This window comes from Typopeltis vanoorti, chromosome 8, assembly GCF_054136105.1.
Source record: "Typopeltis vanoorti isolate ZY-2024b chromosome 8, IOZ_Tvanoo_1.0, whole genome shotgun sequence".
In the NCBI taxonomy this organism is placed as follows: domain Eukaryota; kingdom Metazoa; phylum Arthropoda; class Arachnida; order Uropygi; family Thelyphonidae; genus Typopeltis; species Typopeltis vanoorti.
The window spans coordinates 102109438-102137406 of record NC_143556.1 but is presented as its reverse complement, the minus strand read 5'-3'; the positions used below and the strand labels follow the sequence as shown (position 1 = coordinate 102137406).

Genomic DNA, 27969 nt, shown 5'->3' with positions numbered 1-27969 from the left:
TGCTTTGTGCAAACTAGAGCAGATGGGGATGGATACTAAACTGGTGATATGGATAAGAGAATAGCTCATTGAAAGATACCAGAAAGTAGAGTATGGAGGAGCAGAGTCCAGGATGAGGCAGGTGACCAGTGGTATGCCTCAGGGCTCTGTTCTTGGGCCGTTATTGTTTAATTTGTACAGAATGATACAGGAAATGGCTCGAAGTGAGTATTTAGCTGATAATGCAAAGTTGGGTAGCACAATAAAAAATCAAACTGATGTAGAGAGTTTGCAAGAGAATTTAAATGTTGCCAAAAGGTAATGGATGTCAGTTCAATGTGAAAAGTGGAAAGTTATGCCTTTTTGGAGGGAGTTGGGGGTGTTGGAGGATAGGGAGATGAAGTTCAGATGGCACATTGCCAAGATGCCCAATATTGAACATACTTGGTTATTGAATAACGCACTAACATCGAGAGATAATGAGTTATTATTCCCCTTTCGAAAGCGTTAATACTTCATTTTGGATTACTGTGCTCAAGTCTGGTCACTTGGATTCTTTGGAGATGAGGATGTTGTGGAGAGGGTTCAGAGGAGAGTGACTAAGTTGGTGAGTGATGTAAAAAATGCTCCCTACATTGATAAATCGAGAGCTTGTGGATTGCAGAGATGGATTGATAGGTTGAAGAAGAGGGGGATATGATAGAAACGTTTAAATTACTAAAATATTTTTATAAGATTGATGCAGGGGAGATATTTCAGCTCTATGATAGTGATGGAAGAACAAGATATCATCCCCGGAAATTAAGGAAAAGTGTGGTTAACACGTGTGTGAGAACTAAATTTTTTGCTTGATGGGTGGTGAATGAGTGGAATGCATTGCCTGACTCAGTTGTGAGTTCGTCTCTAAATAAATTCAAGAAGAGGTATGATAGATATTGTTTTGACAGTTTGGGTCTTCCGCGATGAGTCTACTGACTCCATGGAGATACCCGTAATAATAATAATAATAATAATAATTATTATTATTATTATTATTAGTAGTAGTAGTATTTGACCTCATTGACCTCCCTCAATGAGTTTTTAGATTCATTGAGGGAGGTCCTAAACATGTTAAGAACTATCCAACATTTGTACAGTATCTCTCCTTTGCGTTGAACTCATTCATAGGCATGGTACCCATAATAGACTATAGCAACGTATTCTACTTATTCACTACTCTACAAGCAAAAAAAAACCTAGTTCTAACACTAGTGCTAACTACACTCTTATCACTTTTTATGGATGAACTCCTCTGGTTCTCCCTCCAACAGTATGTCTCAATCATATCACACATTTACCACCTATCAACCATTTTCTGTAACCATCAATTCCTGTATATTAAAGGATTTCTGACTTCTTGTAAGTTTCATTCCATAGACCTGCTACCATCTTGGTCACTCGCCTCTGCATTCTCTTCACCTCATCCTCATCTCCAAGAATTCCCTGGAGCTCAGACCTGTGAGTAGTAGTCATGGGGTATCATCAAGGCTCGATACAGAGGTACAATAACCTGCTTGTTTCTGTTCGTCAAAGTATTTTTCAGTAATCAAGTAATTTAATGAACTACTTTAGAAACTTTTGCTATTTTCCCTTAACGTCAACTCCATATCCAATAACACTCCCATTTCTCTGACTTCGTCAGTTTCCTGGAATACAATTCCACCTATGGTATACAGCTGGTAATCGTTTTACCACAAAACGCATGACCTTATACTTTGCCACGGTTAACTGACATCCATTCTCCTTTGCCCAGTCTGCCAATCTATCCAAATCATCCTTAAAACGTTTGACATAACCAGTATTATCTATTGCTCTACCCAACTTTGCATCATAGGCAAATAACTGATCCTCTCAGATGCTTTCCTATACCGTTAATGTACAAATTAAACAGTAGCGGTCCAAGAAAAGAACCCTGTGGAATGCCACTAGTCGCAGACGTTCTTTCAGATTCCACTCCTGTATAACCTACTCTCTGATATGTCTCCATCAATCTCCTTTTTATCTATCTCACCAGCCCTATATCCTTCCCCATGTGCAGCAGTTTATTGATTAGAATTCCATGTGGTATCCTGTGAAAGGCATTAGCAAATTCGTGCAGTATCACAGTAAACACATTACTTTTATGATAACTCAGCTGTCAGCATATTATTAAATATATGCAACTTACTGAGGCATGCCCTACCCTTCACAAAACCATTCTTCCCCCATTCAGTATCCCATTTTAATCTATCCATTCCTGTATATTGCTCTTTACCAACTTCTCCAATACTTTGTCAATAACTCCTGATATGCTGATAGATTCGGTAATTTGCTCCACTACTATTGGAACCTCCTTTATGCTATGGAACTATTTTCCCCTCTTTCAACCCTGTTGGGACTAACATAGAGCTGAGTCTTATATTAAACAATATGGTCAAGGGCACTTTCTTTGTAGCTATAGGTAAATCTGGAACTTGTATACCATCTAATTTCACAAATGTATTCACATAAAGTTCTGCAATATGCTATGCACTTCCATTTCATTTACCTAAGTTCTTATATAAGCCTTTGCCACTCTCTTTCCTGCAGTACCACAACTTGGATGATATACTCTTGTAATGTATTCACTTAGTAATTCTACTGTTTCAACTAATTTGGTTACATCCCTTTCTTCTGCATTCATTAAAATCATTCTGCCACATACATCCTTTCTTTTGCTTACAGAATATTAAAAGAACTATTTGAAAATATCTTTAGCCTGCATTGCTAACTTCATTTCATACTCTGCTTTTGCCTTTCTTTTCACACCAGTTACCCTTCTGGCCTGTGCCTTGTACTGTTTATGTGCCTTCATTTCACCTTTCTCCTTAAATTCCAACCAAAATCGTTTCTCTTTTTACAGCTCCAGCTTAATGATGATATTCATCCATTTAACTTCCACTTGATTTACTCTGTTGACTCTTTTTATGCAGTCTGCCATTACCTTCCTCAACATTCCTCTACCACTTCCCATGCACTATCCCTGATGCCTTAGAATCTTCTTCCTTTGTGTGTCCTATTGTTATGCATGGAAAGGCAATTTTCACATGGCTATATAACCCTAATTAAATTGTATATTTATTGTATTTATTTAAAGTAATTTTTACATGGTCCAGAAACTCTGTTGTGGAGATCAAATATGAAACTTTTTCAAGCCACTTTATTCTCTGATGAGCAGTGCCGTAGTTTCATCTATCAGTGTGAGATGTACAAATTCATCTATCACTTAAGGACAATCGTAAACATCTACATTAAGTGAGATTTGAATCCTTAGCCTTTTAGGAAACCGATATATTAACCACTAGGCCCAACAGCCCCGGCAGATATGAAATGCTTATTTTGAGTGCTTATAAGTAGATTGAGATTACCCTTTATAAACTCATTTTCTTTCCGAAAATTAGAGAATATAGAACATACGCATTTAGTAGACATCAAAGTTTATTGAGGCCAGAACACACCTGATTAGTGCTGTGATATTTCTCTCCCCCGATATGGATTAGACTAAAATAAATAAAAATTGTTTGATGCATTTTATTCTCCAAAGCAGGAAGAGAAACTCCTTTAACACTAACTAAGTTTTCGAAGACTTGTTGGCACCCAGCCTGTGTAACTCAGTGGACGTGGCGTTTGCACACTACAGCACTTGACCGTACGAAGGAAGACTTTGTTTTGATCTAGTCGGCGACTAGAAGAAATTTTTCTAAGTCTTTTTTCGACCGGTCCTCGAGTTTATCTATCTCTGGCTCTGGCAAGCGGGTTTTTTCTCCCTGAAACTCGAGTTTTTCGTCCCGTAAACTCAAAAAAATCGACCGTGGAACCCACATTATTTAGACATTAAATATATTGTGTTATGGTTAGGGACCAAGAGATGGCAGCACTTGTTAAGCTGTCTCACTTCACTGTGTGCCACTTAATTAGTGATAGACTTCGGCCAGCTATCTCTGATTAGGTACCAGTGGAGATTGAACTGCCCACTCAGTCTCCAAAAGTTAGATTAGGGCTGAAACGGCCTCGCCTACTTCCTATACGGGAATAAAAAAAGGCGTTAGCTGATTTTTTTTTTTTGTTGGCACCCATTCTCCATCCATGAAGCCTTCACCGATTGTGATTCGAAGCTATTATTGAATCAAAGTGTTTTAGGTGAGAGACAAAGAGAGAGATTGGTGTAATTAGGCCAGTGAGCCGACTGCGTGCCCCGCTGCACTGAGCTTTACTCAGAGCCGAATCGAACTCGGTAACTCCGAAGAAATGCTTGGAATAAACCCTGTCTAGTTCACCACTAGAATCGAACATATAATGATCTTTCTTCTAGGATGGTACTAGCGCTTTTGATGTAAACACCACTTCCACATGGTTACACAACATAGATTCTGCACTTTAAGCATGAAAAACGAGCCCTTTCAGGGAATGTAAACATAACTTTTGTATAAAGGGTAACGCTCTGGCCTTTTTTTTTTAAAAAAAAAACTAATTAATTAATTTAGCACACCCTGCTGGTAGACATAGCATTTTAATGGGGTGAAGTTTGGTTTTGGAAGGTGGTAACAAGCTGCTGGAGGAAATACATTTTTTAAAAATTTTCTCTTGCAATTTTACTATTCTTTGGCTTTCGGAATATTGCAACATGAGTGGTGTGGTGTGGTGGCATTGTGTGTGTGTGTTCAACAGGTTGTCGTTAGTTTAAGGGATAGATGGGGCGCTGTCACAATAGAAAATCGTGATATATATGATAATAATACAGTGAGGGAGGGAGAGAGTTATAATTTAAGTGTCCTTGTCTTGTGAGTAATCAAGATTTTGGAATTTATTTTGTTTAAAGCATGCTGTGTTTGTGATGTTAATGATCACATATGGTTATGAACGAAATCATTAAAGATAGTTGCATATCTTAAGCCTAAGCTTCTGTAATGGAGAGTCATTTCATTCAGAGTTTGTAAGCATATCATTGTATGGAAAGTATGAATCATCATAAGACGTAATGCCATTAAGTTTAATTTTTCATTGCTAACTAAATGACATTTTGTAATTGACCGTGGTAGCCTTCAACTTTTGTCATTTTACGTGTGTATGTGTTCCAAACTAATTAAACTCGTTCAAAGATGTGTAATGGAAACACTAGCACAAGCAATGTTTTATCTTTGGAATGCTGTTGTTAATTTATGTGCAAGGATTATACTGATAGAAAAGATCTATCCTGTAGTGTTTAACTTCAGAAACTAACATAGACAATTAAATTAAACTGTACAACTTATTTAAAAAAATCTATTTATTATCATGTTTAATATAACCATTGCAAATTTCATAACCAATCTGTACCATGGAAACTTGAGTTTGCCCTTCTAAATACAACTAGAGAACATTTCACAGACCAAATACTAGTGAACATTGGATGATGTGTGTAGATGAAAGATTAAGTGTTTGAGATGATGTAAACTTCAAGAAAGTTTCTCGAAGGAAAATTCTGTCATTTATGTGTGAGATAATAATTATTATAAAAACCTCAATGGAGTCAAAGACTCATCGAGTGGAGGTCCACGATTATACACACAGTTTATCATACTGTGCCTTAAATATGTTCACCGTCTCTACACTTACCACACTCTCAAGCAGTGCATTCCAATCAATTATCACTCTCTCCATGCAAAAACCGTGCTCCTCACCCCCTTGCTCACACTCTTTATACAACTTCCAGGGATGACCTCTTGTTCTCTTCCTATCTTCACCCATTCTATGCAGAACCTCCTCAACATTAATCTGATAATAACCTGTTAACAGCTTATATGTCTCAATCATGTCCCCTTCTCCAGTCCACGAATTTCTGCAAATTGCATTTTGTCAATCTGTCCTCTCACTCAACATTTCAGAGACCACCTTAGTCATCATCTCTGAACCTTTTCCAATACATCTTTTTGAAAACCAGGTGACCAAATCTGCTCACAGTAATCTGTATGTGGCTTGATCAAAGCCTTATACAAGGAAACCATAACATTCTTACTTTTACAAGTCAGTGCCCTCAGCATCATTCCCATTATCTGCTGTGTTGTCCTCACAATTTTGGTAACATGTCCCCAAAATTTTAGGTCATTGTCTACAATCACTCCCAGATCTCTCAGCTCCTCTACCTCTTCCAAGATATTTCCACCGATAGTGCACTCTACATCCCATCTCTTTTTCCCAAATTTCAAAATCTTACATTTTGCAACATTGTGTAAAGAAACAAAGGAAGACTTTATAAACTTCAGAACTGAATTTGAATATAATAAGGCATATTATGAAAGTAATGTCTGCATGTGGTCAGTGTTTGGAGTTGAGATTAGAGGGCTATTAAAATTCACTATTGATTACATAGTAGCCTCTGCTACTAATGGCTCAGTTAAGTAAGTTTGAGCGCGGTTAGTAGTTGGAAGGGGACAAATCGTTCGATGCTGTTGGCACACTCTCCCTCGATGAGTCTTTGGACTCCCTGGAGGTGTCAAATAATAATAATAATAATAATAATAGTGAAGCAACTGTAAATGCAATACTGTACATTGTTGGACATGAAATGGCAATAGCAGGTTTTTCATGAAGTGTGCTAACAAAATATTGCAGCATATAATTTCCATGAGTAGTAAGCTGAGTAGTTAATCAGGAATATCATCAAATAATGCAATCACAAGCATTGTGAAATTGAAATTATTGTCATTGCAGAATTGGGCTACAGTAAAGTGTGCATGTTGGGTGCTATAATCTTTTGACTAGCAAAACAAAACAGATAAGACTGGAAGTTTGTTAACAATTGCTTCAACATTATTAAAAGCAAGGCAATACTTTTTCTTTATGAAATCATGACTGCAGATGAAATTTGACTCTGTCATGCCATGAAATGAAAACTCAGCGTGTGTGTCTGTGGAATATTGCCACCTTTTTCTCAATGGCCCCAAAAAAGTTCAAAAGTCAACCTTTCACAGAAAGTGCATTATTCCTGCCTTCTAGGGCAGCAGAGTTGTCATACACCAGGACTATATGGTGAAAAGGGTAATAGCAATTTCACAAAACCATGTGAAGGCCTTGAGAAACTTGAAACAATAAATTGCATTTGTGCCAGGGAACAGCAAGTGCGTTTTCAACATTGCAATTCTGCACAAAGCTTATTTCAGTGACTGTCAAGTTAAAATTTGAAGTTGTCGAATATTCTTTACCTTGGACTTTCTTTATTAAACTATGCAGAAGAATAGTTGCTGTTATATAGGAGTTGTTATAGGTTTGAGAGGATTTTGAGAATTAGCATTAGCAATGAAACTCTCAAATCTCTAAGTATGACTGCATTAATTTGCTAAAGATCCAGGAGATGGTTCTGGGACTACATCTAACTCAACTTCTCTGAATTAGGTTCCTTTTAACTGGTCCCTAGAGGACACAGCATGCTATCATGGTACCTCTAGGGCCCTTTTCTGTTACAGTTTTTTGTTTTTATTTTGTTTATGTGTTAACCTAGTTGAGAGTATTGTATTTTACAATAGTTGTAATTTGTTCTCTGAATATGCTAGTTGGAAATTCAAAGAAATATTAGTAACTTAAATTTTGTTCATAAGGTATTTATACTATGAAGGACTGCTATGAATCCCCCTTTTACCCCAAAGATTTTCAGGAATATCATTATGAGATATTACTTCTCTTAGGCAAGAAAACACAACCAGAAGTAGTATGCACAGCATTTGCATTTATTCTGAACCAGAGCTGAAAATCCTAAGAAGTAAATGCCAAGACTTTCACTGATACATATTATGTATGCTACAGCCTCAATATATCACTTTCCAGTTGACATGAAGAGATCTCTTCTTTACTGCAGTGAGTTCATGCTATTCCATGTTCCTGTCCTTCCCTGTTTCATATTTTTTAAAGTTTTGTCATTTTGTGGTTGTTATTCTTGAGATTTTGTTCCTTGGTAAGCTTTGCTTATTATTTCTGTGAACCACTTTTCAAAGAGATTTTCTTATCCAGATCAAATTCATTGCATAGATTCTTATGGAAATAAACATTTTTATTTTATGGGATAAAATGGATAATGGTATGTGAGGTGGCACTTTCAAGGCCACGTTATAGCTCCAAGACTGGATGCTCTCTGTAGGTGATGACATATCTAAGAGTATTTCTTATTTCCTTTTCTTATCATCTTTGAAATATTAACATGACAGTAAACTTAAATAACATAATACCACTGCAATTAAATAATAAAAAAAAAAAACATCTCCCTCAATCCCCACCACTACTAAAATAAATAATAAATAAATGTTAAAAAATTCTTTCATATTCACTTTTTTTGGTCTAAACATTCATGTTATAAACACCAATCTTAATGATGAGCATCCTTGTTGGCTCATGGGGATTTTGAAATGCATGTACATGAATACCTGAAGTATCAGAAATAAAGAAAAGGAGTTTTTAGCATTGTCAGCTCAACTTGGCCAAAAATTATTGGCATCAGTGAGACCTGGTTGTCAGAGAATGTAAGGGATATTGCATTTTCAGAGAAGAAAGAAGAAACAGGGCAGGAGGAGGAGGGATCTTATGATAGCTGAAGAACTTCAATCAACAAAAATAGAAGTTAAGGAAGATTGTAGATCAGATGGAAAAGGTTCATTTGAGGCTGTCTGCTGTGAGATAGAAGCCAATACTACAAAATATATTGTCAGTTGTTGTTATAGACCTGGAGATCCAGAAGATGTGGACGACATGCATTAGCAGATTAGCACGAGTGCAAACCAAGCAGTTATCCTCGGAAGACTTCAACTATGGGGGTGCTTAAGGGTCAAAGCTGTATAACTGAGAGGAGACCTCCACATAGCCTTTAAAGGAATGCGGACTGACCAGGGCTTCTGACCTAATGTCCAATCCTTACCTTCTCGTGGTGCACCCTGTTGGGTATCTACTTGGATACTGAACGGACGAGGATGGGCTGGCAATTTGGGATTTAGCCGACCAAATTGTATTCTTATTGGTTAAACTAAAATATAGAATGATGGTACAACATGACAAAATTTCATGCCAGCTGGGGGCATCGCCCGGTTAAACAAGGCACCCGTTGTTTTCGCCAGGGAACCAGGGCGAACAGCGAAAAGTCAGCTACTGGAACAAATCTGAAAATAAACCCCAACTCAACTTCACCAGAGTTAAAGATCGGTACTATCAACGTAAGAAGCCTGAATGGCAAAGAAATGGAGCTAGCTGAGGAATTAGATAAGTACCAGATCGACATAATAGGGGTGACTGAAACAAAAAAGACCAAAACTGGTGAGATCTTTCTGAGCAATAAATACAAAATGTTATATTCAGGCAATGACAATCAAGGAAAAGAAGGAGTAGCCATAGTATTCAACACAAAATACGAGGCTAATCTTCTTGAATGGCAGTCAGTCTCAAGTAGAGTAATGTGGGCAAATATGAGAATGGGGAACTGGACAATGAGACTTAATTGTGCCTATGGTCCCACAGAAGGTTCTACTAAGGTAGAAGTGGAGGAATTTTTTCAGGCTTTAGAAAAAGCAACTGACACAATGAAAAAGGAAAAGTTGGTCCTTGTTGGGGATCTAAATAGCAGAGTAGGAAATGATTGTGAGACATACAAAAATATATTGGGAAAATTTGGAGAAAAGAGCAAAGCTAATAATAATGGCAAATATCTGTTGGATTTCTGCTCAGGACATGGACTGGTTATTACTAACACCATGTTCCAACATAAAAATGTGCACAAATTCACATGGAGAGAAGAGGCAAGGAATAAGAAAAGTCTCATTGACTATATTATTGTTGATAGTGATGTTTTCTCCCTGGTGCAGGACACCAGAGTGTACAGAGGATTTAAAATTGGAAGTGATCACTATTTAGTCTTGAGCAGAATAAATTGAATTTCATATTGAAAAGAATAACATGTAAGAAAGTTTTAAAGCGAATAAAAGTTGAGCAGCTCTCAGATGTGAGCTGTAGACTAAAATACACAAAGATTATTGAAGAAAAAATGGAAGAGTTTGAGAACAGGAATCAAACCTTGGAGATTCAGTGGCAAACTCTGAAGAAAACATTGATTGATTCTGCCAGAGAGGCATGTGGTGAGGTTGTCTGTAAGGATAAAAAAATCGGAACTCCCTGGTGGACACAGGAAGTTAAAGAGGCAGTGAAGGAAAAGAAAAAAGCATACCAAAAGTTCCTGTCAAATAAGTCAGCTTGTGCTCTTAGAGAATATAGAGACAAATGCAAGAATGCTAAACACTGTGTAAAACTAGCTAAACAAAAGTCATGGGAGGACTTTGGCAAGAATATAGAAAATAAATATCAAGAAGGCAGCAAATTATTCTGGAGGTTGTTGAAGAAGCTTAGGAATGGAGGAAAGAGTGCTGTAAAAGGAGTTAGAGATGATAAAGGTGACATGAAAACAGGAGAAAAAGATATTCTTGAAGTATGGAGTAATTACTTTGAAAAACTGCTAAATGAAACAAGCAGTGATGACAGTACAGTGGTAAAAAACACTGACTAGGCATGCAGTCAGGAATACATATCCATACTTGAAGTAGAAAAAGCCATCAAAGGTTTGAAATGTGGAAAGGCAGCAGGAGTAGATGATATTCGACCAGAAATGCTGAAGTATGGTGGTATAAAAGTCTTACAGTGGCTGCACTGCACTGCATAGTTCAGAAGGCCTGGATAGAGGGATGCATTCCTGATGATTGGAGTAGAGCTCTCATAGTACCCATATATAAAAAGGGAAATAAAACCGAATGTGAGAATTAGAGGTATTTCCCTATTGAGTGTTCCAGGCAAGATTTATTCAGTATACTCTAGAAACAATTGAGAAGAATTGTGGAAGAAAAGCTTGGTGAAGAACAGGCTGGATTCAGGCCAAATAGAGGCTGTCAGGATCAATCTTCACTTTACGACAAATAGTCGAGAAAACATGGGAATATAACAAAGATCTGTATTTAAGTTTTGTCGATCTGGAAAAGGCATATGACAAGTGCCAAGAGAGAATCTATTCAATACGCTGCAGTTATATGGTGTCAATGGAGCATTATATCAAGCAATACGTAGTCTGTATTTGAGTTGTAAGTCAGCAGTTAGAATTGAAGGAAGTACAGGAAGATGGTTTAATGTTAAATCTGGTGTGAGATAAGGATGTACATTATCCCCTCTGTTATACATTATCTATATGGATCACATTATGAAGGAAAACAGTATTAAACATGATATCAAAATTGGAGATGTTAATGTCAGCTCTTTGCTTTATGCGGATGATGTTATACTTCTAAATAAATCCGCGACAAGTCTGCAAGATTCTTTGACTAAATTGAATAGCTGTTGTAATAGATATGGTATGATGGTCAGCAATAAAAAGACAAAGACAATGAAAATAGGCAGAATAATTGAAAATGTCAACTCTGTTGTGAATGGAGAACCTGTGGAACAAGTAAAACATTTTAGCTATTTAGGCACGATTTTTACTGAAGATGGTAAATTAAATATAGAAATAGACAACAGAATCAGCAAAGCTGGTATGGTGGGAAGTCAATTGAATAAATTCATATGGAATAAGAGAGAAATTAGTCAGAACACTAAATTAGTATACAAGACAGTGTTCAAACCAGTTTTAACTTATGGATCTGAGAGCTGGGTCAGAAGTAAAACACTTGACCAAAGACTAGAGACCACAGATATGAGAGTCCTGAGAAAGATTATAGGCATGAACAGATGGCATCAATGGCAGTATCATATTAAAAACGAGGATATTAGGAAATAACTTGACATTGTCAGCATCCAGGAATGCATTAGCAGAGCTAATCTCAGGTGGTATGGTCACTTAAACAGAATGGGAGAAGAAAGATTAGCAAAACAAGTGTTCTCTTCCAGGTTGGCAGCAAAACGACCCAGAGGAAGACCAAGATATAGGTGGATTGATACAGTACAAAGTGCTTTAGATGATAGAAATATAAGATCTGATAATGTTGGAGTCTTGACAAGTAACACACTGATTTGGAGGAAAATTGTAGATAGGAAATTAATAATGATGTAATTTTTTTTCATGTAGTACTATCATATCCTGTACACCCCTTGAGGGTACATGGCAGCAATTTGATGATGATGATGACTTCAACTATGGTGATATAGATTGGAAGGAGAAAAGGGCACATGGTAAAATGGAATTTATACAGTTACTAAGGGATAATTACTGAAACAGCACATGATGGAAAGGACCAGGGGTTTGAGAGAGTTGGAGATAGTAATAGCATCAGATCCATTTATAACTGCAGCAGCAACTCTACCTCTGGTTGGGGAAAGTAACCATGCTGTCTTTTGTCCTGGGCGGTTGCTCAGCATATGAAAATTTCAATCAAGAGAGGGTTTATGTGGAACTACAAAGCTGGTGATAATGACAAACTTAGGAAGCAATTTGGAGCAGTCCCATGTCCTAAGAAACTATGGAATGAATGTCATTATAGTATGAGAGCTGTCGTTGGCTCGGTGCCAAGAAGAGTCAATTCATGTTTAAGGGGAGAAAGAAATAAGGCAATGTACAAATTGCTCACCAAAATCACGTGCTTTATACGTAAAATTTTCCAACTGTTATACTTATACAAGCAAAATAGTTACCACTTTAAAAACTTCAGTGATCATTAAAGAGAAGTTAATTTTTTGACTTGTAATAATAAACACTCATCCCACAATACGGATTGATTACCCTATTACCGCATTGGATTCTTCTTCTTCTTTTGACATGTGCAGAAGGGTCTCGTATCTGTGGGCGTACTATACTGCATGGGAAGTGGTCAAGGATTGTTTAAGCGAGACAGTATCAGAGTGCATACCCAGGGTCAGGAGGATAAACTGAGCAGGGATTAAGTGGATGACTTTCAATATAAAGCAGAAATAGCAAATTACAGACCAGTTAGTGCTTCTGGAGTGGTAGTTAAAGTATTGGAAAAGTTGGTTAAAAGTAAGATTCAGGAATAGGTGGATAGGAATATGATACTCTTTTGGAAACAGCATGCCTTTGTAAAAGTTAGGTTGTGCCGCAGTAATTTATTCACATTTTGTAATAAGGTGACAGCAGAATTTAATAAAGGAAATGGCACACCATTCCACTGCTGGACTTTGCAAAAGCATTTGACAGAATACCGCATAAAAACTATTACTTAAGTTGGAGCAAATTGGGGGGGGTGCTTAAGGGTCAAAGCTGTATAACTGAGAGAAGACCTCCACATAGCCTTTAAAGGAATGTGGAGAACCGACCAGGGCTTCTGACCTAATGTCCAATCCTTACCTTCTCGTGGTGCACCCTGTTAGGTATCTATCTGGATACCAAACAAACGAGGATGGGCTGGCAATTTGGGATTTAGCCGACCAAATTGTATTCTTATTGGCTTAAACTACAATATTAAATGATGGTATAACATGATAGAATTTCATGCCGGCTGGGGTATTGCCTGGTTAAATAAGGCCCCTGTTGTTTTCCCCAGGGAACCAGGGTGAACAGCGAAAAGTCAGCTACTGGAACAAATCTGAAAACACACCCCAACTCAACATCACCAGAGTTAAAGATCGGTACTATCAACATAAGAAGCCTGAATAGCAAAGAAATGGTGCTAGCTGAGGAATTAGATAAATACCAGATTGATATAATAGGGGTGACTGAAACAAAAAAGACCAATACTGGTGAGATCTTTCTGAGCAATAAATACAAAATGTTATATTCAGGCAATGACAATCAAGGAAAAGGAGGAGTAGCCATAGTATTCAACAGTAAATATGAGGCTAATCTTCTTGAATGGCAGGCAGTCTCAAGTAGAGTGATGTGGGCAAATATCAGAATGGGGAACTGGACAATGAGACTTATTTGTGCCTATGGTCCCACAGAAGGCTCTACTAAGGTAGAAGTGGAGGAATTTTTTGAGGCTTTAAAAAAGCAACTGACACAATGAAAAATGAAAAGTTGGACCTTGTTGGGGATCTAAATAGCAGAGTAGGAAATGATTGTCAGACATACAAAAATATTTTGGGAAAATTTTTAAAAAAGAACAAAGCTAATAATAATGGCAAATACTTGTTGGATTTCTGCTGAGGACATGGACTGGTTTTTACTAACACCATGTTCCAACATAAAAATGTGCACAAATTCACATGGAGAGAAGAGGCAAGGAATAAGAAAAGTCTCATTGACTATATTATTGTTGATAGTGATGTTTTCTCTCTGGTGCAGGACACTAGAGTGTACAGAGGATTTGAAATTGGAAGTGATCACCATTTAGTCTTAAGCAGGATAAAATTGAATTTCATATAGAAAAGAAGGACATGTAAGAAAGTTTTAAAACGAATAAAAGTTGAGCAGCTCTCAGATGTGAACTCTAGACTAAAATATACAAACATTATTGAAGAAAAAATGAAAGATTTTAAGAACAGGAATCAAACCATGGAGATTCAGTGGCAAGCTCTGAAGAAAGCATTGATTCTGCCAGAGAGGCATGTGGTGAGGTCTGCAAGGATAGAAAAATCAGAACTCCCTGGTGGACACAGGAAGTTAAAGAGGCAGTAAAGGAAAAGAAGAAAGCATATCAAATGTTCCTGGCAAATAAGTCAGCTTTTGCTCTTAGAGAATACAGAGACAAATGTAAGAAAGCTAAACACTGTAAAACTAGCTAAACAGTAGTCATGGGAAGACTTTGGTAAGAACATAGAAAATAAATATCAAGAAGGTGGCAAGATATTCTGGAGGTTATTAAAGGAGCTCAAAAATGGCGGAAAGAATGCTGTAAAAGGAATTAGAGATGATAAAGGTGATACGAAAACAGGAGAAAAAGATATCCTTGAAGTGGAGTAATTACTTCGAAAAATTGCTAAATGAAACTAGCAATGATGACAGCACAGCGATAAAAAACTGGCTAGTCATGGAATCAGGAATACATATCCATGCTTGAAGTAGAAAAAGCTATTAAAAGTCTGTAATGTGGAAAGGCAGCTGGAGTAGATGATATTTGACCAAAAATGCTGAAGTATGGAGGTATAAAAGTTTTACAGTGGCTACACTGCATAGTTCAGAGGGCCTGGACAGAAGGATGATTGGAGATGATTGGAGTAGAGCTCTCATAGTACCCATGTATAAAAAGGGAAATAAAACTGATTGTGAGAATTACAGAGGTATTTCTCTACTGAGTGTTTCTCATAAGATTTATGCCAGTATACTTGATAAACGGTTGAGAAGGATTGTGGAAGAGAAGCTTCGTGAGGAACAAGCTGGATTCAGGCCAAATAGGGGCTGTCAGGATCAGATATTCATGACAAATAGTTAAAAAGTCATGGGAATATATCAAAGATCTGTATTTAAGTGTTGGAGATCTGGAAAAAGCATATGACAAGGTGCCAAGAGAGAAGCTATTCAAAACACTACAGTTGTATGGTGTCAGTGGATCATTATGTCAAGCAATACTTAGTGTTTATTTGAGTTGTAAGTCAGCAGTTAGAATTGAAGGAAGTACAGGGAGATGGTTTAATGTTAAATCTGGTGTCAGACAAGGATGTACATTATCTATATGGATTACATTATGAAGGAAAGTGGTATTAAACCTGATATCAAAATTGGAGATGTTAATGTCAGCTCCTTGCTTGATGCGGATGATGTTATTCTTCTAAATAAATCCACTACAAGGTCTGCAAGATTCCCTGACTAAATTGAATAACTGTTGTAATAGATATGGTATGAAGGCCAGCAATAACACGACCAAGATAATGAAAATAGGTAGAAGCATTGAAAATATCAGCTGCATTGTGAATGGAGAACCTATAGAACAAGTAAAACATTTCAGCTTACTTAGGCACGATTTTTAGTGATGATGGTAAATATGGAAATAGACAACAGAATCAACAAAGCTGGTATGGTAGGAAGTCAACTGAATAAATTTATATGGAATAAGAGAGAAATGAGTCAAAACACTAAATTAGATGTATACAAGATAGTGTTCAAACCAGTTTTAACTTATGGATCTGAGAGCTGGGTCAGAAGTAAAACACTTGACCAAAGACTAGAGACCACAGATATGAGAGTCCAGAGAAAGATTATAGGCGTGAACAGATGGCATCAATGGCAATATCATATTAAAAACGAGGATATTAGGAAAGAACTTGACATTGTCAGCATCCAGGAATGCGTTAGCAGAGCTAATCTCAGGTGGTGTTTGGCTAATCTGAGGAAAGATTAGCCAGACAAGTGTTTTGCCAGTTTGGCAGGAAAAAGACCCAGAGGAAGACCAGGATATAGGTGGATTGATACAGTAAAAAATGCCTTAGAAGATAGATATTAAATATAAGATCTGACAATGTTGTAGGTTTGACAGGTAACAGATTGATTTGGCAGAAAATTGTAGGTAGGAAGTTAGTAATGATGTAAATTTTTCATCTAGTACTCTCATATCCTGTACACACCTTGAGGGTAAATGTCAGGAATTTGATGATGATGGAGCAAATGGGAATGGATACAAGACTGATAGCATGGATAGGGAGGTAGGTGATAGACATCAGAGGTGGCGTATAGTGGAGTGGAATCAAGGCAAATGAGGGTGACTAGTGGAGTTCTCCAGGGCTCTATACTAGAACCACTGTGCTTTAATTTGTATATTAATGATATAGCAGAAGATGTGAAGGGGGATATTCAGTTGTTTGCTGATGATGCAAAACTAAGGAGTGCAATAATTGATAAATTGTGATGTAGATTTACATGATGATTTAAATAAATTGGCAGTGTGGGCAAAGGACCATAGTTGTCAATTCAATGTTGTAAAATGTAAGGTAAAACTGATGATCCTATTTACAGGAAATTGATGATGTATGAATCCGGGAATGATGGATTGAGATTTGAAATTCAGATGACATATTGCAAGAGTTGCAAAATAAAACAGAGGATTACTTGGATGCTGAAGGACACATTGACATGTAAAGATAGGATAGTTATTATACTTCTTTATAAGGCTATGATTCAGCCACATTGACTACTGTGCCAAGATTTGTCACCTGTATTTTTTAGGTATCAGAGGGTGGTGCAGAGGATTCAGAGATGAGTGACCACGCTGGTGACAGGTCTGTAGAATGTTCCCTATGAGGATTGATTGATGGTATGGTGTTTGAGTTGCAGAGTTTAGTTGACAGGCAGGGGAGAGGGGATATGATAGAGACTTATAAGTTACTGAATGGATTCTATAAGATTGACGCAGAAGAAATTTTTCAGTACACGGGGAGTAGGGCGATTGAAACAAGGGTTCACATTTAGTTGTCTAAAAGTGTGGTTAGTAAGGGTATGCAGACTTGTTTCTTGGAGAGTAGCGAATGAGTGGAATGGATTGCCAGCCAGAGGTGGTTGTAAGTGCCCCAACAGTGAATAGGTTTAAGGAGATATATGATAGGTGTTGTTAATGGATGGAGTGGGTGTCCCACATGTGTCTTTTGACTCCTTGGAGTACCTATATAAATGATAATAATAATCCACTATCAGAGACAACACTGAAAAATAAAAGGTTGTTTAGCATGGACTACCATGACTGCTGCAAAGTCCGTAACAAGTACTAAATTCGGTATCTTTCTGTATTTTTTTTATTAGCAACCTGAAACAGCAAAAGCTATTTTGGTAATGGAGCAGTCCCTCTATCCAACCAAGTTAAACTGATCTTAATTCGAAAAGATAGGATTATTACTTTCACATGTGCATTTTTTATGCATTTTATATCATCCTCACATTTCAGAAAATGAATATACATATATGTCAAATTAGTAATCCTTTAATATTACAGATCTCTTTTAATTAAGATCTATTTCATTTAATTGGACATAGAGGCAACTCTATTACCAACATAGTGTGCTTTTTTAGATCTATTAAATATCACAAGTATCTGAAAAAATTCTGATGATTTTAATGTATTTCATTGTTTGTTAGCAATTAGAGATGTTTAAAAGAACTGGTTAGCTTTTTAGTGTGCAGCATAACTTACAAAACTGTATATGATTTGAGTGTTCTGCTCTTAACACTATTTTTCCCAATAAGCCCTGTTATTATTTTGCACAAAATTCTATAATGCTTTGATGTTTAGGAATAGGAGAAATGGTACCATTGACTGCTTCTTTTCTGAGCTGGAAAAGAAGGGTAGGTATTTGCTTACAGCAAATATATCTGCTACAGGATTCTTTGAAAAGTAGCGCGCAAAACAGATCTGACATAAAGCAAATAATTCATTTCCCAAGCATAGCTCCTGACAATCCTCTCCACTTGCCCAAAACTCTGGATCTTTTCTTAGCCAGTTCTCCTTCAACCTACATTGTTGAGGTGACTGCTATTGATAATTAAGACCACAATCTTATTCAAGCTTCTCTAGTGGGATGCTCCTCTCATTCATTCACATCCCCTTGTCCTTTGTCTCCACATCAAGATGCCAAGTGGAAAGATACGGGAGATTTTACTCCTCTTTTCCATTGTCAGTACTGTTTCCATTTTCCTACTCCAGATACTTATGATCTTGTTACAGAACTTATCCATGTTGGAATGAAGTCTTTAATTCTCCACTTTGTTCAAAATTCCCACTCTATATCCAAGCTGGTTTTTCAAAAAGGTGTGTTAGGGAAGCTTAAGAAAAGTAAACACCTTATAAGTGGTTTGAGATGAAAACTCTCACTTCATTCATAATCTACATATAAGCTTGCAACACTTGCAAAACCATCATCAGAGCTAAGTTCAACTTTGAAAGGATAAATGTAAAAACTTGCCATCTCTTGCAGGTAGAAGTTGAGCCTTCTGGTCTCTCACAAAAACTGTTGAGTGCAACTTTAGCCTGTTTTTTCACCCCTTTCTAATCCAAGTGGTAATACTGCAATATCACCTAAAGATAAAACCGATCTCCTGGCATTATTCTTTTCATCTAACTCTTTTATAGATGACCAAGGCAAACCTCCTTTACATGGAACATTGCATGCCTGCCCTGGCCTCTTGCTAGAAATATATCAGAAGAATCTTAACTTGGATAGCAAAAAGTTACCCCCCCCCATTCTCCATATTTGAACATTTCTGAGTGAATGTCAACTCCAGCTTGTTTCATTTATCAATCTTTCAAAGTAACTACTCCAGATGCCTATAATATCTTTATCTTCAGTTTTTCATGCCAATTTTATCATTTCTGATTTCTTTTACAGTACTCTTTTCTCCATTTCCAAACTTTTTCAATAGTATCCAGAATATTTTGCTACCTTTCTGATATTATTATTAATAGTATGATTCAGGCCTCCATGGAGCCACAAGACTCATCATGGGAGTCCCACCCCTGGAAAACAGTATCATACCACTCCTTGAACCCAATGACTGTTCATGCTGTCACCACTCTATCAGTCAGTGCATTCCATGGTTTAACTCCATGCTCCATGCAAATAATCCATGTTCCATGCTTTATATGCTCCATACAAATAATCCACTCCTTACCCTCTTGCTCTGCTTACAACTTCCTTTTGTAACTTCCAAAGAAGTTACAAAAGGAAGTTTTGGCCCCTTGTCCATACTCCTTCCCAGTGTCATCCCTGTAACTACCTCTCAACAGTTTAAAAGTCTCAGTCATATCATCTCTCTCTTTCTATTTATCAAACTCTGTAGTCCACATTCCCTCAGCCTATTCTCATAACTAACATTGTATGGTCTTGATATCATCTTTGTTATCTGCACTCTTTCCACAATTAATTTATACTCTTTAAATCCTGGGGACCAAATTTGAACACAATAGTCTAGGTGTGGTCTAATCAGGGCATTATACAATGGAGTGACAACTTTTTTTTTTTATTTTTTATCTCCACAGGTCAGCATCCTCAGTATTGCAGCAGTCCTTTGGGTTACCTTCACCAACTTTGCAATATGCTCTCTAAATTTCAGGTTTCCAATTACCCCCCAGATCCCTTGTCTCCCCCACTTCCTCTAGTACAGTTCCTCCAACAGAGTATGTAGCCTCCCATCAATGTATCCCACTCTTCAAGACATTTAGCTGCATCAAACTGACACCCCATTCATTTGTTCATCTGTTTATTTTATTCAAATCTTCTTGGAGGGCCACCACATCTGCATTATTACTAATAACCTTTCCCAGCTTCGTATCATCTGTAAAAGAACTGAATATCCCCTTGCAATCCATTGACAGTGTCATTGATATAAAGATTAAACAATACAGGTCAAAGTACTGAGCCCTGTGAAGACCCTACTTGTAACCTACTGCTTTCTTGATACTGCTTCCTCATACACAACTCTGATACCTGTCAGATAGCCAATCCTGAATCTAGTTCACTAACCTGACATCTAAACTCATGTGCTGCAACTTAAATATCAGCTTATCATGTGATACCCTGTAAAATGGCAGAATATGCATTTCCTCATCATCTGCTCTGGTCACTATTATAAAAGGCAATCATATTACTAAAACATGATCACCCTTTAACAAATCCATGCTGACTCTCATAGATAACATTACCCTCATCTGCCCAACTCTATAAATGATCCCTCACTAATTTTTTCAAAATCTTAACAACTAGCAATGAAATACAAACTGGTCTATAGTTTGACACTTCCAGTCTGCTACCACCCTTATGCAGTGTTACTATCTTACTATCCTTCCACTCCTTGAGGACCTTTCCCATGGCCAAACTTTCATTGAAAAATCAGGTCAACAGAGCTGTCAGTTCTTTAGCACATTATCTTAAAACCTGTGGTGAAATCCCATCCAGTCCCATTGCTTTATTGACATCCAGAGTACTCAGTATTTGAAACACTCTCTTCTTACACTTCTAAATCTTGAGCCTGCCCTATCCCAATAAAGTGTTCATTGAACAACTTCACTATGTCCTTTGCATCCATCACTCTATTACCATTTTTATCTAACAATGTCATTCTTCCACACTCATTTCTTCTCCTACTGGCCACATAATGAAAGAATTCCTTAGGATTTTCTTTGGATCTCAGGGCCAATCTCTTCTCATTCCAGGTTTGCCTTCCTTACCATGTTAGTCACTCTCCTGGCCTGAGTCATATTCTTATGCATCTGCTCTCCACTCCAATTTATATCTCTTCCATAACCTCTTTTTTTTTACTTGCGGTTCCTGTTTGATATCGTTTGTCATCCACTTTACACCAAATTGCATTCTCTTCTTCACTTGCCATATACAACTTGCTATTGCTGCTAATAAATATTCCTTCACATGTTCCCAAGCACCAATGATATCTCACCTTTCCAATTCCTCCATTCGTGGAACTTCCCTGAACTGATATCTGACTATTATAATCACCTGCCTTATAATTCCAAATACATTCCTTTCTGTTAAAGATACCAAGCAATTTTAAACCTGGTTTTACCCCATTTTTCCCAAGTAAGCAAACAGACAAAATGTCAAGTTTGCGCCTGCAATATATGCAAGACTAGCTGATCCCACAGGTAGTGCAAGACCAAGGCAACTCGTGGTAGAAGTGGAGCAAGCTCTGATCACTAATCTTAATATTTACCCTTAATTCCAAAACACATCTCCAAGAAGGGGATGTATGATGTTTTGTATTAAAGGCAAGGGGCCACTACCCAGACCGGTTTCGACCTTTATTGAGGTCGAATGGGAGTTCATGCCTTTCATCACTGGCCTCTTTAGATTTAAAAAAGTTGTGCTGAGAGTCAGCTTGATAGTGAGAGAGGAGGAGAAAGATAGAGTGGATAGCAGTAGATAGTTAAAAGAGGCCTCAGTCGATCTACTTGGCCTGACTTAAATGTCAGCACCAAGCAGATCTCCGACATTATCTCCCTCCATCCGTTCTTTTCAGCTTTCCCCAGTCAGTCACCTCTTCAGGTGTCTGCCCGAGGAAAGTGGGGAAAAACAAATGAAAGAAGCACCACATGAAAAAGAGGAACTGGTAAATAACCTTTAAAATTACATATAACACTTTGTAAGAAACTAGGAAAATTCTGAAATTTCAACCGGAATGACCAGTTTAATACTGAGAAGAGCGGGGGCAGAGCCTGGCCTTGGTGATGCAGCCCACAAGGAGCTGCACCACCTCGGTGTAAGCCTTCGCAGCCCAGGTTCTCAGGATACCCCTCCTGTGTGGAATAGACATAGACCTTTTTTACAACAAAAATTCTAATCTGAAAGAGGACAAAAAGAAGAAAAAACAAACCAGTTTTTTTTTTTTTTTTTTTTTTTTTTCCCCTCTGCCAGATCGATACTAGGAGTCGACTGACTTGTTAGGCGAGGTTTAAATCCTCCTGCTGTCTATTTTTGTGGGTTTTAATGATGAGATCTGCTAATTTGTCTCCACGGACGTGGTTTAGCATGTAGAGGCCTCTGTGCAGTGCTAGTCCCATGTTGTCCTCTGCATCAATAAGACCAATGATCTTTTCAGGAGTGATTTCATCTATATTATCGACAAACACGTCGTTCCATTCTGCACTGACGACTTTTGGCCCGTTTTGTCCTGTGAGTATCAGTTGAATGTCTCCGAATGTTTCTATTGCTTTTCGTAGTCTCGCCTCCTCCTCGGGGAAATCTTTTAAGAGATGCAATATAGGTGCATTGGCCTTTGCGTGAGGGAACTTTGTGGGTTCTGAAGTTGACTTTATTTTTCCAACTTCAGCTGGTTTTGGTTTTTTTATATTTACTTCTTCAGGGCTGGCTGGCCTCTTTTGTGTGCTTTCTGCATTGTTGATTTCCATATCTACTGCCTCCGTGTCTTCGTCTATTGTGACTGCAGTGATAGTTCCTTTTTGTTGGTGCTGCTGGTTATTTTCGGTTGCTACATTTGTAGTGGCGGTTTGCTCGGTGGCTGGTACTTTCTGCCTTTTGTCTTTCCTGCTTGTAGGTTTCTCTATTGGTGTATTCGGCAGTGTTTCAGACGTGGCGGCATGATTCTTTCTTGTTGTTCCCTCATGCGCGGCCTTCAGGGTAGGGAACTCATTCTGTTCTGTGCCAATGACATTTTTGGCTGTTGCTTCCGTGTTGGGCATAATACTGCCTCCCAATTTTTCGGCCAGGTTTCTGTCCGGACAGGTGTCCACCTTATGGCCGTTAGTGCCGCATTTTAGGCATGCTGACTGGCACTGTGCTACTGTATGGCCCGCTGTTAGGCAGTTCTTGCATATTAACTTCGGGCACTGGGCCCCTAGATGAGTGAGGGTGCCGCATCTGAAGCATTGCCTCTTTACTCCCGGGTAACTCACCATTATCCTGGCCGATCCTATCCTGACGAAATTCGGAATTTCCGCCTTCATCATGACGGAAAAGATGACTTCACCAGATTTCCATTGTCGGATCTCAGCGTCCGTGCCAACTTCGATATCCCGAACAGCTCCCCATTTCGAGAAGACTTTAGTTATGATGTCATTGTCTTCTTCTAAGTATTCAAGCGGAAAACGATCTATTCTTACTCTTTTGACAAAGCTTCCTACCACAAAAGGTTGAAAAATTTTTGCCTCGCACTCGACTCCTTTCAGAAGTTTTTCTCTAGTAGCAGCGTCTTTGCATACAACTTGAAACCTTCCCCCCCCATAAGGGGTGAAACCGGAAATATTGTCTGCCCCGACGCAGTCAATAATAGCCCTCGCAAACGTCCTCTGGTGAATACCAGTATCTATTTCGAACCCGAGGGTTCTTACCCTCGGTAAAACCGAAGACATTATTTAACGAAAGAAAGGAAGAAGACTTTCCAAGGATAGTCTATTCCTATAAAATAGCGGAATGCCGTGTATAGGCCTAAAAAAAAAACCACAAAAAGAACAAATGAATCTTACCAAGGCAAGACTTCAATCGGAGCTCTCTTTTCGGTTCTCCTAAACTGTTGCTGGAATCCGCTGGAACAGGTTTGAAGAAGGACTGGAACATGGAGCTTTCTCTCAGGGCCGCTGAAAAAGGTCTCATCAGTGGGAGCCAGGCTAGAAATACCAAGATTTAGTAATGCAGAGCTTGTAAGTATTTTACCAAAACGAGTTACCATAAGGTGTTATAACCTTATTAAATAAAAATCTCAGGAGGAGATATAGATGTAGAAAGTATTTTTAACTTGGGTATAGTTATGTTAAAGATACCAAGCAATTTTAAACCTGGTTTTACTCCATTTTTCCCAAGTAAGCAAACAGACAAAATGTCAAGTTTGCGCCTGCAATATGGTCTTGCACTACCTGTGGGATCAGCTAGTCTTGCATATATTGCAGGCGCAAACTTGACATTTTGTCTGTTTGCTTACTTGGGAAAAATGGAGTAAAACCAGGTTTAAAATTGCTTGGTATCTTTAACATAACTATACCCAAGTTAAAAATACTTTCTACATCTATATCTCCTCCTGAGATTTTTATTTAATAAGGTTATAACACCTTATGGTAACTCGTTTTGGTAAAATACTTACAAGCTCTGCATTACTAAATCTTGGTATTTCTAGCCTGGCTCCCACTGATGAGACCTCAATAAAGGTCGAAACCGGTCTGGGTAGTGGCCCCTTGCCTTTAATACAAAACATCATACATCCCCTTCTTGGAGATGTGTTTTGGAATTAAGGGTAAATATTAAGATTAGTGATCAGAGCTTGCTCCACTTCTACCACGAGTTGCCTTGGTCTTGCACTACCTGTGGGATCAGCTAGTCTTGCATATATTGCAGGCGCAAACTTGACATTTTGTCTGTTTGCTTACTTGGGAAAAATGGAGTAAAACCAGGTTTAAAATTGCTTGGTATCTTTAACATAACTATACCCAAGTTAAAAATACTTTCTACATTCCTTTCTTTTGGATACTCCTACATGTCTATTCATTTTCCAAGTCAAAACCACATGGTCACTTTCCAAGTGGGGGCAGACATGTCATCTTAGTTATAATCAGCTCTTCTGATGCCATGACCAAATCTAAAACTCATGAACCTTGTGTTCCTTCTACTACATGGTGCCTAAGACTTTTGTCCCTCAAGAATTCCATTCCCTTATTACTACATGCAGTTTCCTTTTCCCAATTTATACTGTAGTTAAAATCTCCCATAACAATCATTCTTTTTACACTTGCCAAGCTTAACTGCTTAAACATCTCTTGTGCTCTTCACCCTTTATTCTTCCTAGCTTCTAGCAACACCCTACTAAATATCCTGTCAACCCCTACCTCACACCAAATGCTTTCAAAACTATTACTGCCAATGCACTCCAAATACTCCACCCTGAGAGGACATAAGTCATTTATCATAAACAGTACTCCACCACTGCATTTTCCCTTCCTATCCTGTCAAAAAATGCTATAACCTGGTACTTCTATTCCTGTCAGTATATCATCTTCCGTCAATCATGTCTCAGAGACCTCAATAATCTTTGGACATAGTGATGCTATCAGCACCACCAGTTCATCTCCTTTATTCCAGATACTCATGGCATTAATATAAAGAATCAAGGCATTGTCACTGTTCTATCATCATCATCAAATTCCTGATATATACCCTCAAGAGGTGTATAGGATATGATAGTACTACATGAAAAATTGACATCTTTACAAACTTCCTATCTACAATTTTCCTTCAAATCAATCTGTTACCTGTCAAGACTCCAACATTGTCAGATCTTATATTTCTATTTTCTAAGGCACTTTTTACTGTATCAATCCACCTATATCTTGGTCTTCCTCTGGGTCTTTTTATTTCCAACCTGGCAGAGAACACTTCTTTTGCTAATCTTTCCTCTTTCATTCTGTTTAAGTGACCATACCACCTGAGATTAGCTCTGCTAACGCATTCTTGGATGCTGACAATGTCAAGTTCTTTCCTAATATCCTCGTTTTTAATATATATTGCCATTGATGCCATCTGTTCACGTCTCTAATCTTTCTCAGGACTCTCATATCTGCGGTCTCTAGTCTTTGGTCAAGTGTTTTACTTCTGACCCAGCTCTCAGATCCATAAGTTAAAACTGGTTTGAACACTATCTTGTATAAGCTAATTTAGTGTTTTGGCTAATTTCTCTCATTCTATATAAATTTATTCAATTGACTTCCTACCATACCAGCTTTGTTGATTCTGTTGTCTATTTCCATATTTAATTTACCATCTTTACTAAAAATCGTGCCTAATTAGTTAAAATGTTTCACTTGTTCTATAGGTTCTCCATCCACAATGCAGTTGATATTTTCAAAGCTTCTGCCTATTTTCATTGGCTTTTTCTTGTTATTGCTCATTTTCATACCATATATATTACAGCAATTATTCAATTTAGTCAGGGAATCTTGCAGACTAGGGGATTCATTTAGAAGTATAATATCTGCATAAAGCAAAGAGCTGAGATTAACATCTCCAATTTTCATATCTGGTTTAATGCCGCTTTCCTTCATAATGCGATCCATATAGATAATAACAGAGGAGATAATGTACATCTTTATCTGACACAGATTTAACATTAAACCATCTTCCTGTACTTCCTTCAGTTCTAACTGCTGATTTATAACTCAAATAAAGGCTAAGGATTGCTTGATATAATGCCCTATTGACACCATATAACTGTAGCGTTTTGAATAGCTTCTCTCTTAGCACCTTGTCATATGCCTTTTCCAGATTGACAAAAATTAAATACATATCTTTGTTATATTCCCATGATTTCTCAGCTCTTTGTTGTAAAGTGAATATCTGAACAGCCTCTATTTGGCCTGAATCCAGCTTGTTCTTCACCAAGCTTCTCTACCACAATCTTTCTCAACCATTTCTCAAGTATAATTGCATATATCTTACCAGGAACACTCAGTAGAGAAATACCTCTGTAATTCTCACATTCAGTTTTATTTCCCTTTTTATATATGGTACTATGAGAGTTCTACTCCAAATCATCTGGAATTCTTCCGTCTGTCCAAGTCTTCTGAACTATGCAGTGCAGCTGCTGTAAGACTTTTATACCTCCATACTTGAGCATTTTTGGTCAAATATCATATATTCCTACTGACTTTCCACATTTTAGGATTTCGATGGCTTTTTCTACTTCAGGTATACATATGTATTTCTGATTATATGCCTGTTGAGTGATTTTTACCACAGTGCTCATCGCTGCTTGTTTCATTTAGCAATTTTTTGAAGTAATTACTCCATACTTCAAGGATATCTTTTTCTCCTGTTTTCATGTCACATTTATCATCTCTAATTCCTTTTACAGCACTTTTTCCTCCATTTCTAAGCGTCTTCAACAACCTCCAGAATATCTTGCCACCTTCTTGATATTTATGTTCTTACCAAAGTCTTCCCATTACTTTTGTTTAGCTAGTTTTTCATAGTGTTTAGCTTTCTTACATTTGTCTCTGTATTCTCTAAGAGCACATGTTGACTTATTTACCAGGAACTTTTGATATATTTTCTTGTTTTCTTTCACTGCCTCTTTAACTTCCTGTGTCCTCATGTAGTTCTGATTTTTTTCTATCCTTGCAGACAAACTCACCACATACCTCTCTGGTTGAATCAGTCAGTGTTTTCTTCAGGGCTTGCCACTGAATCTCCATGGTTTGATTCCTGTTCTTAAACTCTTTCATTTTTTCTTCAATAATGTTTGTGTATTTTAGTCTACAGTTCACATCTGAGAGCTGCTGAACTTTAATTCGCTTTAAAACTTTCATGCATGTTCTTCTTTTCAATGTGCAATTCAATTTTATCCTGCTGAAGACTAAATGGTGATCACTTCCAATTTCAAATCCTCTGTACACTCTGGTGTCCTACACCAGGGAGAAAAGATCACTGTCAACAATAACATAGTCAATGAGACTTTCTTATTCATCTTCTTCTCTCCATGTGAATTTGTATTTATTTTTATGTTGGAACATTGTGTTAGTAATAACCAGTCCATGTCCTGAACAGAAATCCAACAGGTATTTTTCATTATTATTAGCTTTGCTCTTTTATCCAAATTTTCCCAAAATATTTTTGTAT

At 37.6% G+C, this 27969-nt stretch overlaps 1 protein-coding gene across 2 annotated transcripts in view; it reads left to right on the top strand.

The window, feature by feature from the left end:
- Window positions 1-4693: 4693 nt before the first annotated feature.
- Window positions 4694-27969, top strand: part of Arfip (ADP ribosylation factor interacting protein arfaptin) — a 179323-nt gene continuing 156047 nt past the window's right edge. Inside the window, exon 1 of one of the 2 annotated variants that reach the window (XM_090396858.1) lies at window positions 4694-4817. Coding sequence is in view for 1 of the 2 variants with exons in the window: in XM_090396857.1 (XP_090252983.1) it covers window positions 17585-17621 (37 nt within the window). In the remaining variant the exon portion in view is untranslated. Of the gene's footprint in view, window positions 4818-17516; window positions 17622-27969 lie in introns of those variants that run through there. The other variant, XM_090396857.1, reaches the window with a different exon arrangement.